Source organism: Terrapene carolina, unplaced genomic scaffold (assembly GCF_002925995.2).
Source record: "Terrapene carolina triunguis isolate 2854851 unplaced genomic scaffold, T_m_triunguis-2.0 Scaffold69, whole genome shotgun sequence".
Lineage (NCBI taxonomy): Eukaryota > Metazoa > Chordata > Testudines > Emydidae > Terrapene > Terrapene triunguis.
In genome coordinates, this window is record NW_020664420.1 from 17,919,724 (window position 1) to 17,936,605 (window position 16,882).

Genomic DNA, 16,882 nt, shown 5'->3' on the forward strand with positions numbered 1-16,882 from the left:
TAACTAGAGCGTATTTCCTATTAAATAATTGTCCCAAACTTCTGAACCAGCCTGTCTACCTTTTCCAATTATATGAGTCAGTTTCACAGCTTCTCACAGATACTTTGAGAAGAGGTTCTAAAATGTTCAAAAGGAGCTGTCCTGCTGGTATAATTTACTTCTTTGAGGTAACTGAGTATTAATTTCAGCCTTTCCTTCCTGTGTTTAACCTCAGAGCTAGTACCCGCACCATCTGAGACAGCGCAATGTATATACAGGAAAGACCATTATCAACATACTAATATACCAATTTCTCTTTAATGCTAACACTTCAGAAATGCTGGTAACTCTGCATCTTAAAGGTGTCTCTGTTGTGTGTCTTTGTGGTTTTTTTAAAACTTTCCTTAGAGCTACCCAAAAAATCAGAATCCTTTAAGGACAAAAAGGTAATGAAAGATGAAGCACCCAAGGGAAAAGATGCAGCAAATAAACCAGGTGGAGTACACTTTTGCATTTTTTTTTTACTGTTTTGGTAATTAACATAAGGATGTATAGTTCTTACTTACCTTCCACTCCTCTCTTTAAAAATAGTGTTGATAACTGTTAATTAGGATGTAAGGCACACTGAGATATGGATAGTTTGGTGTAGTATACCAACAAAGGGAGATTCAGCCACTTCGTGATGAATTCTTGTAAATGTCACACATGACAGATAATTGGATAAAATGTTTCCAAGGAATCACGTGGTTGGCTTCGTCTTCTGCATTTATGTGCATGCACTTTGGCGTGAAAGCCTGGCCCCACTGAAGTCAATAGCAAAACTCCCATTGATTTGAGAGGAGCAAGGATTTCACACTGGAGGTGCTGCAGAGCACTCAGACCCCATGGGGCAGTAATCGTTTGGGTCAGTCAACAACAAGCAATTCAGGGTTTGTGTTGATGAATTCCAAATGGAGTCCAATCCTGTTCTCATAAGCTAGAGGGATGATGTGAGCAAAGCAGAGGTATGAGTGTAGGGCTATTAAGTGGGGGAGCACTGGGAGGAGCTTTAGGGCATTGACAGGGACATCACAATGTTTAGTACAGATATCCGAGTACTTTATTTGGTCATCAGCTTATCTGCTTTCTGGCATACTAAGTCAGCACTTTCAGAAGCAGCTGTTCCTTTGGGGAATACTAGTTATGCTATTATTGGATGTACAGATTTGTCACAGTTATGAGGCAGTGAACCAAGATATGTCTTCACTAAAAATTTAAATAAAAAGAATGGGACCATTGTATAGCATTTTTAAATGAGCTTATTGTACACAACATGACCCATTCAATTCTCTACTCAGTATAGCCAATATTATTTTACCATACCTTATGTTCTTGTCTGACTGCTCCCAGAACAAAATTATTTGGCTGGATCCCCCTCCTAAAGTAGTACAAAGGTGGAGTGCAGGTGACAATTGCAAATCTTGCCGCACTTATAGTTCCTATGGATGGTTTTCTTAAGTAGTTTTCCACATTTTCCTGCAGGCCACTAGATTTCCCCCACCCAGCTCCCTTCTTGAATGATCTTTTCTGATCCCCCTCTTTAGTTTACTAACTTTATCTTCCTTTATCTGCCTTGGTCTTTCCCCCAGTTCTTGTACCACTCATTTTCTGCTCCTTCCATACTTCTCAGTTTTCCCTCAGTGCCGGGGTTTGGATCCAAATTCACCTGTTTCTTTCCCCTTCCCTATATATCTGATTTTTCTGTTTTTATTCCTCTTCTTCCCCCTTTGAATCTTGCCCATACCATCTTCCTGCCCCTCCTTTTGCCCATTTCTCTCTCATTCCTCAACAATTTAAAAACACCTAGTATTTAGAAAGTGATCCAGTAGTGAGAGTGATTGTAAGTACCCATTCTTTCATTTTCCTTTTGCTAGAAGTCTTTCAGACTATGTGTTGTGTATCCCCACTTGCAGGGCTATGACCTATGCTTTACTTTGTACTTTGCAGTACATGTAAAGTTAAGAGTAGAGTGTATATCAAATGAAGCACTCTGAGTAACCCTAATGCCTAGGGTTAATTGAATTTAAAAACAGCATCTTGCCATGAAGTCATGGGGTAACCTCAAAGGATTATTGGTCCTAGAAATTATTTCAGTCTGACTCCAGCTCTTCCCAGCCCTGCTGTATAGAAACTGTAAATATTTACAGTGTTCAAGCTCCATCAAGCAGAAATTACATGGTGATACCTTGAAATCATGGTACCTATACTGTCAGTCATAATGGTAACAATACCATTTACTTTTTGTTAACATGATAAGTAACTTGTTTCATTATCTTTCTATTTCTTCCACAGCAGAGCTTTAGGAAACCTAATTTTTTTGGCAAATCAAATCAAATAAAAGCTAAACTGGAAAATATCACTATATAGCTGCAAAACTACTGACTTCAGCTAGATATTGGTTGTGGGGTGACACATTTGAACACCTGCAAACTTTATTTGACGGCAACTAAGCATCTTAGGTGTCTAGGTCCATGTTTGTATTCTTATGTAAAATATATTTGAGAGTACTAATTGTGCATTCATGTTTAAGGCTCTGTTCGAGGAAAATCACCGGGGAAAAAATCTTCACCAGGTACACCTGAAGATCTACCTCCTCCCACCCTTATAGGACCACCACCAATTAAACCAGGATCAGATGAATGGGTTTATATAGATGAGCCACTTCCCAAGGTGCAGCAGTTCAAGATTAGGAATCTTTTATATGACTATACTTTATTGAGTTCTATATAACTTTTTGTCCATTACAAATGAATTCATTTTTAAAGATATTTCTAATACATAATGAATGCAGGAGAGATTGTAGCATGAATTACAAATATAAATACCTAAAGAGATGAGATTTTAAAAATATGCTGCAACTCAGTGTACAGTATTGAAAATATCTGATAATTTGATAATGACATATATTAGAAGTTTATGGTTAATTCCTCAGAGTGACAATGCACATGGTTGACAAGATGGTAACACTTTAATATTATGAAAGATGTATCCAGAGTAAATATTATATTTTGGCAGGGTATTTGTAATACATTATAACTAAGGCTAAGTTTTTGTCACTGATATTTTTAGTAAAAGTCAGGGACAGGTCATGGGAAATAAACAGAAATTCATGGCAGCCCATGTCCTGTCCCTGACTTTCACTAAGAATATCCCTGACAAAAGGGGTAGGTGGGTTCAGCACCCCCTGCTGCTGGGGCTCCCGGGTCCCCCACCGATAAGGTGTGTGGGAGCTCCAGGGTCCCCTGCCCCTGGGGCTGGGCTGTTGCGGGGTCCCCTTGCTCTGGGCAGCTGGTAGCTGCAGGATGCCCTGGCCACAGCTGCAGCTAAAGCTGGGTAGCTGTGGGGAGTCCCTGCTGCCCGCCACGGCTGGGCAGCTGCAGGGGGTCTATTGGCTGCCCGCCGCAGCTGAGCAGCTGTGCGGGGTCCCCACACCTGCCTGCTGCAGCTGGGCAGATGCAGGGGGGCCACTGGCCATGGCTGGGCAGCTGCCTGGGGTCCCCCCGCTTGCTTGGCTGGGCAGCTGCGGGGAGTTCCCCCATGCCCCGAGGCGGCTGGACAGCTGCAGTTCCACCAGCCCCTCCTCCCTGCGTGGTTGGGCAGCTGCAGGGTCCTCCCACCAGGCTGGGGGCTGGGAGCTGCGAGGGCGGGGCTGGCTGGGAGCTCCAGCCCCAGGGCAGAAAATGTCACGGAGGTCAATGGAAGTCCCGAATTACATGACCTCCATGACATAATCGTGGCCTTAATTATAAATAAAATAAAGGAAATATATTGTTAACCTGATGTCCAGAGGTACCTCTTTCCTATACTTGCTGATGGTGTATTTGGACAGGCTGTAGGAAGTATATAAAGTAAAGATTTGTGTATTTTAATAATTAACAGGAAATACCTGAATTTTTAGTACCTTATTGGGAAACGGTAGAAAATACTTATGAAAATACCATCAAAACTATACTTGGATGTTTAAGAGAAGAACGGTATTCTGTGATTCACTACTTAGCAGATAATAGGTGAGTAACAGTAGTTTATTGCATTAGAATTCTCATTTTATATTAATCCTCTAGTACATTATAAAAACAATGAGGAGTCCTTGTGGCACCTTAGAGACTAACACATTTATTTGGGCATAAGTTTTCGTGGGCTAGAGCCCACTTTATCAGATGCATGGAGTGAAAAATACAGGAGCAGGTATAAATACATGAAAGGATGGGGGTTGCTTTACCAAGTGTGAGGTCAGTCTAATGAGATAAATCAATTAACAGCATGATACCAAGGGAGGAAAAATAACTTTTGAAGTGGTAAGAGAGTGGCCCATTACAGACAGTTGACAAGAAGGTGTGAGTAACAGTAGGTAGAAATTAGTATTGGGGAAATTAATTTAGGTTGTCTAATGATCCAACCACTCCCAGTCTTTATTCAGGCTACCACTCAGAAACCTAGTACACTATGTATGTTTTAGTGCTAAAACTCTTGTTTTGACTCACTGTTCACAGAAACCATTTTAAGGATTACCTGAAGCGTCCAGACCATAAGCAGGAGTTTGTATCTCAGTGGCAATCTGATTATAACTCCATTGCTGATGATCTGTGGGAAGATGAGGAAACAAAAGCAGAATTACACCAAAGGGTTACTGTAAGTAAATGGCAAATGTTTCAATTTATCTAGCTCTGGAGCTTTGTACATCTTTGGGCATTTGAATTCACACAGGATTGATGTAATATGAATACTAATGTACTAATGCTACCGTGCCTAGGTAACTATTATATCAACCCTTCTCACTCTCCACCACCACCAAACAGCACCAGTCACCAAACAGAGCCAGCTTTGGCACAACCCCTGCTGCCCAATGGCAGTGGTGGCGTGTGGTACAGGTCTCAGAGCCTAGGCCTCTGATCGAGTATGTCCCCTCTTCCCCCCACTAAGCATGAGGAAGAAAGAGGAGGGAAGGGAAAAGCAGCCCCCACATGCTGAAAGAAAAGGAGTAGAGGGAAGGAAAAAGAAAAGTAGAAGGGGCACATGGAACACTTCCTCAGCCTTTTCCAGGTGAGCTCTCACCCCCTTCCCCCATCCTCCAGCCCCAGAAAATGTCTCCATTACTCCTGGCCCCATCAAAATTGCGGCCCAGCTAGCAAGGTGAACATTTGAAAAATGAAGAATTGATTACATGACTGGCAAAAAGAGAGAGTGATTTCTAATATCAAAATGTCAGAATATACTTTTTCCAGGATAATAGCATAAATCCAGTTAAAAACAATTTCAAGAGGCTAAAAAGAAATACAGGAGTTGGAATATCCCATATGTGATGCTCTATCTCAGTGGCAAAACCTAAGGTCACATGGAGAGAAGAATAGACTTTACGTGCAGAATTCCAGGAGATGGAAAAAAATTGTGGCAGTTGCTACTAAAGAATCAGCTTCATTAAATAGAAAAGGAATGCAACTGTACTTCTTAGAACAGGGGTTCTCAAACTGGGGGTTAGGACCCCTCAGGGGGTCGCAAGGTTATTACATGGGGGGTCGCGAGCTGTCAACCTCCACCCCAAACCCCGCTTTGCCTCCAGCATTTATAATGATGTTAAATATATTAAAAAAGTGTTTTTAATGTATAAGGGGGGTCGCACTCAGAGGCTTGCTGTGTGAAAGGGGTCACCATTACAAAAGTCTGAGAACCCCTGTCTTAGAAGATCTGCATACAATGAAATAAAACTATTGTATTTTTCATATTGCATGTTACTTTAGTAATATCTCCTCTTGGCCATAGTGATTATAATTTTATCAGTAGGCAAATAATTTAAATTAATACCTACTACTAGTGGACTGAACTTAGCCACTTATATTTCCCCTTCCTTTGCTTTCTTTTTACATTGACAGCCTGCAACTGATAAACTGGTAGGAGAAAAGGCTAGAGAATCAGTGATGAAAAACTTACCCTGAGTCAGACTTATTGCTGTTGTGAAAGAGACAAAGTGGTAGTTGTTTTAATATACAATGCAAAATCTTTTCAGCAGATCTTTTCAAAGCAGTTGGTACTCTGGTGAACCTTACTTGTATTAACTTTGTTAAAGAGATGAGTTTATTATATTGCAAATAATTTTCCAACTGTTTTGCTAAAATGATTGATTAGATCTGGCCTGAAGTGCTTGTCATCATATTGGAACAAGATGTTATAATTGCAGTGTCATTTTTCTGCAGTGCATTGCAATGAAATCCTAAAAGCTTAGGGAACTATCCTGGAGTTTAGTTATGGTGGACAGAGGACTTGGAATAAGCACTGTTTCTTTTTCTTTTCATTCTTTTCCTTTGTCAAAAATATGGTCAGTATACCAGTACCTCTGTTCTCAATTTTGTTCTTTTTTTATGTGTCTATATAGAAGAAATCTGGGAAATCGCCATTAGATAAAGGACTGAGTGCTTTTTAAGAGCAAAGCATGAGGGGTACCTTCTTTCAGGTTTAAAGGCCAGTGCAGGTGCATCTCCGCTTCAAAGACCTGTTTGCCATAAGTGGCTTTTGGCCCAGCAAAAATTATATTCTGGTCCCCAAAACTGTGAAGGTTACAGCCTCCACCACCACCAATTCTCACTCCAGTTTTGGAGAAAAAACAGCTGGTACATTGTGCATTCATTGGTACCAGTATTACTAGTTGTGTCTTCTTACTTCTCAGTCAATCCATGCCCCTGGTGGGTCTCCAAAGCTAGATTTTGTGAGCTTCAGGGCCTAGTTGATTACTTTTTGGCCAGGTTCGTTTGGATTGACTTTTATTATACTGAGGAAAAAGGTGTTTAATTAACAATGGGATTGAAGTAAGGTGCCTTTGCCATGCACACCAATATAATTTCTTAAATATATGAAAGATTGCCTAAGGTTTTACACATCAGTTATTTGCAATAGTATTTGTATTTAGGACCTGAGGGACCGTCTCTGGGATATTTGTGAAAACAGAAGGGAAGAAGCAGAGCAAGAACGTAGTGATATCATGAATGATGGCTGGTTACCAGATCATATGGGAATCCTGATGAACCATTTCTTTTCACTTATGCAGGTATGGTAAATTGCTAAATCAATATCGTCCTGATCCCGCAATAGTCCGGGCAGACTCTTGGATTAATGTATTTATCTCAATGGGACTTCATGTGTGTGGTTCCTTAAGACTGTACAGTCAAGACGAAATATCCCTTTAATTCAATCCTACTAAAGGAGGAAGCTGACTGAAGTGAGGAGTGAGAAAATAAAAAAAGGAAGACATGCATGTGCACTCCTGGCATTGTATCACCTTCTGGGCAGAGCGGATCAAGAAAAATAACATTATTATAGTCCTGTAAAAATAAATTTTCAGGCTATATTGCATAATGTTGCTATTTGCATTCAGCTTTCCAATCAAATGAGTTTAGTGAAATATCCTGGTACTGGTTATTCTTTTCTATTTATAATGGCCTCTGTTCTTAACTTAGCCTTCTAAATGCTATAATTATATACAGTGCTACCAGACCCACCTATTTTAAGATTGCCCAATACTTCCTTTTATAAGACCCTGTATTCTGTTGCTTTTAACTTTGCCAAACTTTAACCATTTGGGGTGAAATTGTATATGCCAGATGTCTTTTGGAAAATTTCAGCCAAAACAGTTCAGCCATTTCTAAGCGTGAAGCAAAGGAAAAAAACATTGTTTTGCCATTTAAAAAATAGCTGGTCATTTTTTAAATTTGGAACATGGACTTGAAATTTGATAGGGATTGGCCTTCGTGTCAGTAATGTGCCTTTTGCTGTTCCTGAAAAATTCTGCTCACCTTTGGCCAAGTTATAAACCTTTGAAAAACCTCATATCACACATGTTCAGTAAAAACTTCTTAGCATTTAACAGATAAAATCTCCAAAGGTGTTGTCCTTAATGAACATGCTCCATCCCCTCACAGCTCTTAGTGACCAGACTGCTCATGCACCATCACCACAGAGTGACTGAGCATGCTCCAGCCCAGGGCTACAGGGTTGAAGCTGGACTTTCCCTGTAATTGCTGCTTCCAGTTGTTCCAGGCCAGGGCATGGACAGACACTAGAACTGAAAACGGAGACTCTCTTTCCCGTGCTCTCAATGACATCCTTCCCTTTTGGTGCCCAGGCAGCATGGATGAAGAAGCTGTCTGACTTGAATGCATAGAGGACAAGATCCATATCGGGAGGGATGGAGGGAGGGAAAGAGTAGACTGGGACAAGGAGTCTAGTGAGGCTGGAACTGGAGGTGATGAGAGACACTGAGTGAGTGAGTGTTGGGGGGTGGAGGAAATTGGGACTCAGGTTGGGGACTGGGATTTGGTGGGCAAGGAGACTCACAGCTGCAGCTGAAGTCAAGTGAGAGCTGTGCTCTGAATATAAAGTGCTATCTAATGCTAAGTACTCTGAAAAATCAGATCCTAAGCTTCTTAAATTAGGCATCCAAAATTAGTGGATAGTTTTGACCTTAATCTCTCTGTGCCTCAGCTCACTCTCTGTAAAATGGGATAATACCATCCCCTCCCCTCACAGGGGTGTTTTGAAGATAAATAAATGTTTGGGAAGCACCCTAATCAGTGCCATAGAAAAGCTCATGAGGAAATTCATAATTCTGTATTCAGAGCAGGGTTTGAATAGTGTGCCATGAATAAACCATAGGCCATGCATTGAATCATGCAGATAAAACAAAATATTCAATACCTGATCTTAATAGAGCACCATCCATCCTGTGCACTGAATGAAGCAGGACTTCTATGGATAAAATATCATGTTATCATGTAATTTAAAACTATCATCATGCCTACACAGAAGGGGGCTGAATTAAAGTCGCACAGGCAAGCTTAATTCTGTCATTTCTTAACTTTTAAGTGCTTGACATTGATTATATATATTTTTGGAGCTCTTTTACAGTATCATATTTAAGAGTATACACTCTAAATATCACTTTTCATAGATGCACTGACAAATGATGTTGTACATTTATACTTTCATCCTTTTTTCATGGGCCTCCATTCTCTACAGCATCAAATCAGTCTTGTCCATGCTTCAACATCCTGAATAATTTTGCCTTTCCCTATTTAGTTGGGCTAGTCTCTTACTATGTCAAACATCAACCCTTCATCTGCCATCTTCAATTACTTGTTTATCCAGTTCTTCTTCGAGTCATGTCCCTACGGGTACTCCACTCTAGGTGCACTAGAGCCCCCTGCACCTTTGATCAGTGATTTCTCATAGCAGTGTCCGTTTGGCCTGCTCATGGGTGTTCAGTCAGTCTCATGCCCATGCTGTTGTTATATAGCACTGCATGGGCGAACCACTCTCAGTTCCTTCTGAACTGTCTTTGCCTGAGTCAGAGCTCTAGCAATTGTCCTGTTGAGATTCCCTCAACTCTGTTTTTCTCTCTTACTCATGTAACCCATCTACCAGGTGCAGTCGGCAGCCACAAGGGCCAGGTTCAATATCTAGGGGTCCTTTTTACAATACAACTGAGCACTGGCTTGAGCTCCCCACCCAGTAACCTGGGAAATTCCACACCACCCCGGGAACCTCTAAGAGACAATACTTCCCCTCTTGCAATCACTGAGTCTATGTGTAGTAAAGAAACTTAATAAAAATAGGGAAGTAACCTGGCATTAATTTGGGGAAATGCAACAAGCATGATTCAGAAGCATATGACCATGAGCAAAACACCCACTCCAGAGTACGTTGGGCAGTGTCCTTTGCCTCAGGTTCTCACCTTGTGGTGAAGACGTCCAATAAACAACAGTTCCTTCAACATGCCACTCCCCTTCATTTTATTGTTGGCCAGGATAACTTTCAATACTGAATGCTCCTCTTTAGCCTATCATCTGCCCCAAGGGTCATGTTGGTGGTAGCAACGCAACTCCACAGGAAAGATGTTTTAGTATTCTCTTACCTGGACCATTGCTTGCTGAACAGCCGCCCCCTGGAACTGATGTCTCGGGCACCTTCCAAGGCCATAGGACTCTTCCTCAAATTGGGCCAACAACTGTACATACAAAAATCCATCTTGACCTGGGTACGGAACCTAGAGTTCACAGGGGCACATCTTGATGGGGGCAGTGATAAAAAGAGCCTATCTTCCTCAGCACAGATTTGTGACTCTTTCCAACATAGCAAACAGAATTCTGCTTTGCCCCCAAACCACGATCAGGAACTGCATTCAACTACTGGGGCACATGGCAGCCACCACCTTCATTACGGAACATGCCAGACTTCGAATGTGCTGCCTTCAAGCGTGACTCAGAACCATATGTTCACCCACCAGGCACAGTCTAAATATGCTTCTTTCCATACCTACCTTCATGAAACAATCCCTCAACAGTGGAAGGACCATCACAACATATGCACAGGAGTTCCATTTGCACATCTTCCCACAGTGATCATTATAAAAATGGACACCTCTCTGTTCACATAGGGAGCACAGCTCAGCTCTTACATGATCCAGGGCAAGTAGAAGTCACTAGAAATGATGCTACAGGACTTCAGCTCGGAACTCTGAGCTTCAGCCCTGCACGGGATGGCAGTGCTCGGGGCTTCCGCCCGGCAGGGCCCGTGGACCCCCTGAAACCAGCTTGTGGCCCTCTCGGGGCCATGTAGGCCTGGTTGAGAACTGCTGCTCTAGAGGGTGCAGGTGTGGATGCAGATGCATATAGAAGGTGGAGTGTGGATCGCGGGTTGGATATAATTTAATTGTTGCAGATGCGGATCCAAATTTTTGAATCCGCATAAGGCTCGTCTAATAGTTTGTTAGTGCACTTTGAGCTATCCTTCTTAGCAGAATAAGCTAATGCAGGGTGCACCCACTTTGCCATGAACTAAGTTCATGTGTAGTCAAGCACTAAGTGTCATTGAAAGTTAATGGGATTGTGTCCGAAGTCACTGAGCTGCTTCTGACTTTTCCCCTCAAACTGTTACGTCCTAAGTACCCCAAACCTCTCCCCACCCCCGTGGAACTGACATGATATTTGCTACCATCACATTGTTCACTCTGCTTGTGGGTTATATCCCTTCCCCAACACTTACTTTCTTCAGGGCATGGATCATCTGCCACTCTGTGTATGTACAGTGCCAAGCGCAAGGGGTCCGCATTCTTGGTTGGCCCTTTGACATTACCGTAATTAACATGATTAATAATAATTTTACCTACTATAACCTTCATTGACAACGATGGGCAAAATTACTCATGCTAAAACTAGCAAGTCTGAAATTGTGATATGTATACCTTTACATTCAACAGCTTTGTCAGAGAAGGCAATAAGAATAGCAACAAAACAGGCAGAGAGTTCCTGATTGCTGAGATCCTCTGGTGTAGGTTTTACTATGGGATTCTATAATATGTTCTTCAGGTAGCTATATTATTGTATCAGTATAGATTTTATATACTCATTTTAGCAAGGTCTGATATCCCTAACAAGTCTATATCAGATTTCCATCCACTTTCTTTGTTTTCTGTAACCAGCCAGAAGAATTTTTATCTTTAACTTATGACCAACTGGCTGTTTTACACTATGAGATTTTTATTCTTTTTGTGAGTGTGGTTTTGTTCATTTTCCCATGAATATGCAGTGCCGTTTTGTCAGTTAGAAACTCCGACACTACTGGTTTAATAAATCAAAGCATGACAGGTGCTAATGCTTCTTGGCTTCACTCTGAAATAAATAGATGTCTTGAACCTTACAAAATCCACTTGTTTTTTCTTTATACTGCTTGCACAATTATAATTCTTTCTTGGTCATTTAAACAAATTTCTTTTGCTTTATAGTATTATTATTAAAGGTTTTTCATAATTTGGATTAAAGATGTATTCAAATCTGTTTAATTACGGTTTAGAAGCACATGGTAGATTTATTTTCATATAATTTTATTTATATATATATGTGTCCGAATTAAATATCAATATATTTTTATATTCAAATTAAATATATTTTCCTATTTCATAGCTGATATTGTTATTAAAGCTTAGAAATATCTGTATTAAAGTTTTGAACACACATTTTGAAAGTGTACTTTTCCAGTACATGTTGTAGTATGTATTTATTATAAAATACTTAAACACATATGATCAACCAGTCCTATTTTCTAGCCTCCATCAAGCATTCTCATGAAGTAGGCATTGCTTTTGATATTATACTTTAGGGTATAAAAAACAGAAAATGCTTTGTTCCATCAAGTTTTGAATGTAAATCTGTCTTCCCTTATGAAGGTTGAAGTGGACCGTTTCCAAGATACAAAGAGATTTCTACATGACTATTACAGGGGAATGGAAGGCAAAATGCCAACAGAGGCCTGTCAAGAGTTCACTAGAATCCCATTATTAGATATTGTTAATGTAGAGCAATCTGTGGATCAAAGCAAGTCAAGAAGGTAAAAACTGCATTGTAAAAAAAAGTAACATAATTAATTTAGCATATAAGTGTGTTTGTGCATGTGTAACTGTTAAATAGATAGATGATGGAGATCACAGCCATATGATAGATGTTGAATATTGTAATGTATTTAATTTATTAGACACTTTTGGCTGCCCCATCTAATAATAATAATAATATATGGAGATATACCTATCTCATGGTACTGGAAGGGACCCCAAAAGGTCATCGAGTCCAGCCTTCACTAGCAGGACCAAGTACTGGTTTTGCCCCAGATCCCTAAGTGGCCCCTTCAAGGATTGAACTCATAACCCTGGGTTTAGCAGGCCAGTGCTCAAACCACTGAGCTATCCCTCCCCCTCTCTCTGCAGTAACAAAACAACAAAAGCTGCCAGATAAAAGGTTCCTTCTTTTCCCCAAATTATGGCAGTTCCCCAACAAATCCTGCAACTAATTATAGTTAAATATTAAACATTCAGTTCTGGATCAGTGACAAAATTAAAATTTCACGAGCATGGCCTCTGAGGTTGGGGTCAACTGAACATAAGTTAAAGCAGCCTTGCTGGGTGTGAGGAATTAAACACAATATTCAAGGTGAGAGTATACCATCACTTGTGTATAACAATGGCATAATGCTGTGCATAACAATACCTATATTGATACCTGAATGGTTACAGTCTATCAAGACCCCATCAGTATATATATGAGTAGTTAATATCAGTCCATCCAGTGTGTATTACTTGTTGTCTAGTCCCTTGTTTTTGTGTAGATCAGTCTTGAGTTCCTTATAAACCTTTCTACTCTGGACTAACCAATATGATTTTGTGTCATCCACAAATTTTACCTCTTGTGATCCGTGGGAGGGTTCCTCCTTTTTCCATTGCTATCACAGACTTTGAAAATGGGATTCTGGTTCTCTTAATATACTGTAACTTAATTGCACTATGTAACCATATAGCACACCATAGGGATAGTGAGTTATTTCTTATTTTGTTTTCAAGGATTCCCATGGTTCCTCGTAGACCCCCTTCTCCTGAAATAAATGTCATCAAGCAGAAAAGCAAAGCAATTCAACTAAAGAGCAATAAGGAGGGGAATTCCTCTGAAAGTATAATATTTAACTTTGGGGCAGATGAGAAACTTATCACTGATACATGGCAAGCAGCAGTAACAGCAATATCAAATATGGTAAGAAATGCTTTGTTTAGTAAAGATTCACAGATTGGCTAAATAGTTAGATCTAAATCTTTCCAGTCCAAATACCAGACCCATGCGCTGGTGCCGCGACTACACAGCCACATTAAAGCGCTGCTGCACAGCGCTTTATCATTGCTAGTGAAGACATACCCTCAGTTCTTCAGCTTCTCAGCCTTCGCTGAAGTCTAGCCCTGCTTGGTTACCAGTTGGACTACTTCCCCTGCTTCCCTTTAATACTTAAATCATTTGTTCTAAGAAATATTTAAAGCTGCCATCTTTTTCCTTCTTGCTTTTTTGCTTTAACAGCTGTTTCCTTATTTAATAATCATATACTGATCAAATATGAAATCAAGAATCAAAATATCTAATTTATATTATACATCCAGAGCAACCACTAGTAGAAAATAAAGGATAGCTTGTTCAAAATATTCATTGTATGTTATAGATACAGAATAGTTAAGTTAAAATATGAATATTAAGGTAACTGCTGAAATACAATCAAAAGAAGCAGAGGAAGAAAAAGAACGCCAGCAGCTAGAAAAGAAAGAACAAGAACGTCAAAAACCACCTCAGGCAGCAGGAGGCAAAGGTGGTGGAAAGGATGCCAAAGATGCCAAGAAACCACCTCCAAAATCACCCACCAAAAAGAAAGGTAACTGAAGCATGTGATTTTCTTTTAAAAATAGAGCATAAAACTATTCAAATTAAATGAACATATGTTAAAAAAGAGACTACAAAAGTTTAATTCTTTTCTCTCTTTTCTTTTGATAGTTCAAAACATGATAAATCAGTGTGCTGATATGGTAGTGATAAAGAAATCCATAGACTGTTGAGTGATAGTTGGGTGAATTAAATCATAAATAATATTTAGGGATAAATGTTCAAAGTAATACCAGAAAATAATACTTGCTAATCTTTTTCTGTGCATTGCTTTGGAAATGTACACATTGCAGTCATTTTATCAAATTATGTCAACTTTTTAAAAAATGCTGGTTCTTTTCTAACATTAATCTCCTGATGTAGCTAAAAGCATATAAATACTTCTTACTTTATTAATAAGGAACAGGATAAAAATAGTCCAAGGCTATTATTCCACACTATAATGTATCAATCTTTATAATATGATGGATCAATCAGGTCTGTCCCTGCTCTATCATCATTCTGACAAGGTATAAACAATGTATTATTTAATTGCATTCTATTAGCACCTAGAGTCCCAACCAAGATCAGGGCCCTATTGTAATAGGTACAGTATGTACACATAATAAGAGACAGTCTCTGCCTCAACGAGTTGACAGTCTAAATAGAGAAGATAGACAAATGGTAGGGGAAAGAAAGTATTTAAAAATGGGCAAATGAAGCACAAAGAGATTATGTGTATGTCTACACAGCAAAAAAAAAAACCTGTTCTCTGCCACAGACTACTTGTGGCAAGTCACTTAGCATATGTCTACACAGCAAAAATACACCTGCGGCCCAGGGGTCTCAGAGCCCAGGTCATTTGACTCAGCTTTGTGGGGCTCGTGCTGCAGTGCTGAAAATAGTAGTGTAGACATACAGGATTGGACTGGAGCCAGAGCTCCAAGACCCTTCCCCTCCTCCTTTCGGCACCCGGGTTGTAAAAGCTAAGTTCCAGCCCAAGCCTGAATGTCTACACTGCTATTTTCAGCCCCATAGCATGAGACCAAGTCTTTTGAGACTTGCTGCCACAGGGTTGTTGTTTTTTTTGCTGTGGAGACATACACTAAATTACTTGCCCAAGGTTACACAAGTAGTCCGTGTCAGATGATCTCCTGAATCTAAGTCAAGTGCCTTAACCATCTTCCCTCGCAATATAAGATATTAATGGATACATTTTTCATTTTATGCCAAATAGAGTGTTGTTGTACATCTCCTGAGAGTGGAAGAGCTGATCAACTTTTATTTCTGGCTTTCACATCCTAGGAATACACAATACAATTTTTTTTTATCTTGTAGGCAATGCAGCAGCATACTTACTGAAAGAGTGATATAACTTGCTGCACTCAATTTTGTTACCTTTAGATTTGATCATTAGAGTTATGTTCAACCTGATATACTGATCTGGTATCATCCTGTTGCACCACCACAGCAGCTGCAAGTCAGTTGTTGGGGAAGAAAAGTTATCATTATCTGTTCTTAACAACACTTAACAGTCAAAGTGCTTTGACTGCAATTAAAGTGCCAACACAGTATTAAAAAACAAAATTATAAAATAGCTTTATAATATTAGTGTTGTTGTTTTCATTTCAGGCTTTAGGTCCATCATGTAAAAATAACTAATAGAATGATTTTAAAAAGTTGCAAGGTTATTGCAGGGGGGTTGCAGTACTCCTACCCTTACTTCTGCACTGCTGCTGATGGTTGCACTGCCTTCAGATCTGAGCAGCTGGAGAGCGGCGGCTACTGGCTGGGATCCCAGCTCTGAAGGCAGAACCGCCGCCAGCAGCAGCGCAGAAGTAAGGATGGCATGGTATGGTATTGCCTTACTTCTGCGCTGCTGCCAGCAGAGCTGGGCCCTCAGTCAGCAGCTGCCACTCTCCAGGCACCCAGCTATGAAGGCAGCAGCGCAGAAATGAGGGTGGTATGGTATAGTATTGCAACTCTTACTTTTGCACTGCTGCTGGCGGGGTGCTGTCTTCAGGGCGGGGCGCTCACCCAACAGCCGCTGCTCTCCGACTGCCCAGCTCTGAAGATGGTGCAGAAATAAGGGTGGCAATATCACAACCCCCTCTAAAATAACCTTGCGAACCCCCAGAAACTTCCTTGTGGGTCAGGACCCCCAATTTGAGAAATGCTGGTCTCCTCTGTGAAATCTGTATAGTATAGGGTAAAAGCACATAAAAGACTAGATTTCACGGATCTCACGTGATGTGTTTTTCATGGTCATGAATTTGGTAGGGCCCTACTTATCAACATAGAACTTTTATCACCATTTACTTCATCTCTGAATTTGACTGACACTTAGCATTCAAAAGGTACAGTGTGTACCTGAAAATTGTCATAGATTAATAGATTTTAAGGCCACAAGGGATCATTGTGACCATCTAGAACCCCAATAGAAACAACTCCATTAGATAATCATTTCCCTTTAGCAATTATATTTTGAGCTCTATTAGTTACCCAGTTTTAATCCATTTAATAGGTGCTACGCTGATTTATTATAGTGTTAATTTTTTTAATTGGGATGTCATGCAGTAATAATGCTTTACAGAAGTCTAAGGATATTATGCAACAGAGGGTCCTGTGGCACCTTTAAGACTAACAGAAGTATTGGG

The 16,882-nt window shown here is 40.2% G+C and overlaps 1 protein-coding gene across 1 annotated transcript in view; it reads left to right on the top strand.

Moving 5' to 3' along the window:
- Positions 1-16,882, top strand: part of SPEF2 (sperm flagellar 2) — a 101,601-nt gene that overhangs the window by 51,819 nt on the left and 32,900 nt on the right. Inside the window, exons 20-27 of the mRNA XM_026649252.1 lie at positions 388-474; positions 2,549-2,688; positions 3,898-4,025; positions 4,509-4,647; positions 6,917-7,054; positions 12,227-12,387; positions 13,391-13,577; positions 14,067-14,238. Coding sequence (XP_026505037.1) covers positions 388-474; positions 2,549-2,688; positions 3,898-4,025; positions 4,509-4,647; positions 6,917-7,054; positions 12,227-12,387; positions 13,391-13,577; positions 14,067-14,238 — 1,152 coding nt within the window. The remainder of the gene's footprint in view (positions 1-387; positions 475-2,548; positions 2,689-3,897; positions 4,026-4,508; positions 4,648-6,916; positions 7,055-12,226; positions 12,388-13,390; positions 13,578-14,066; positions 14,239-16,882) is intronic.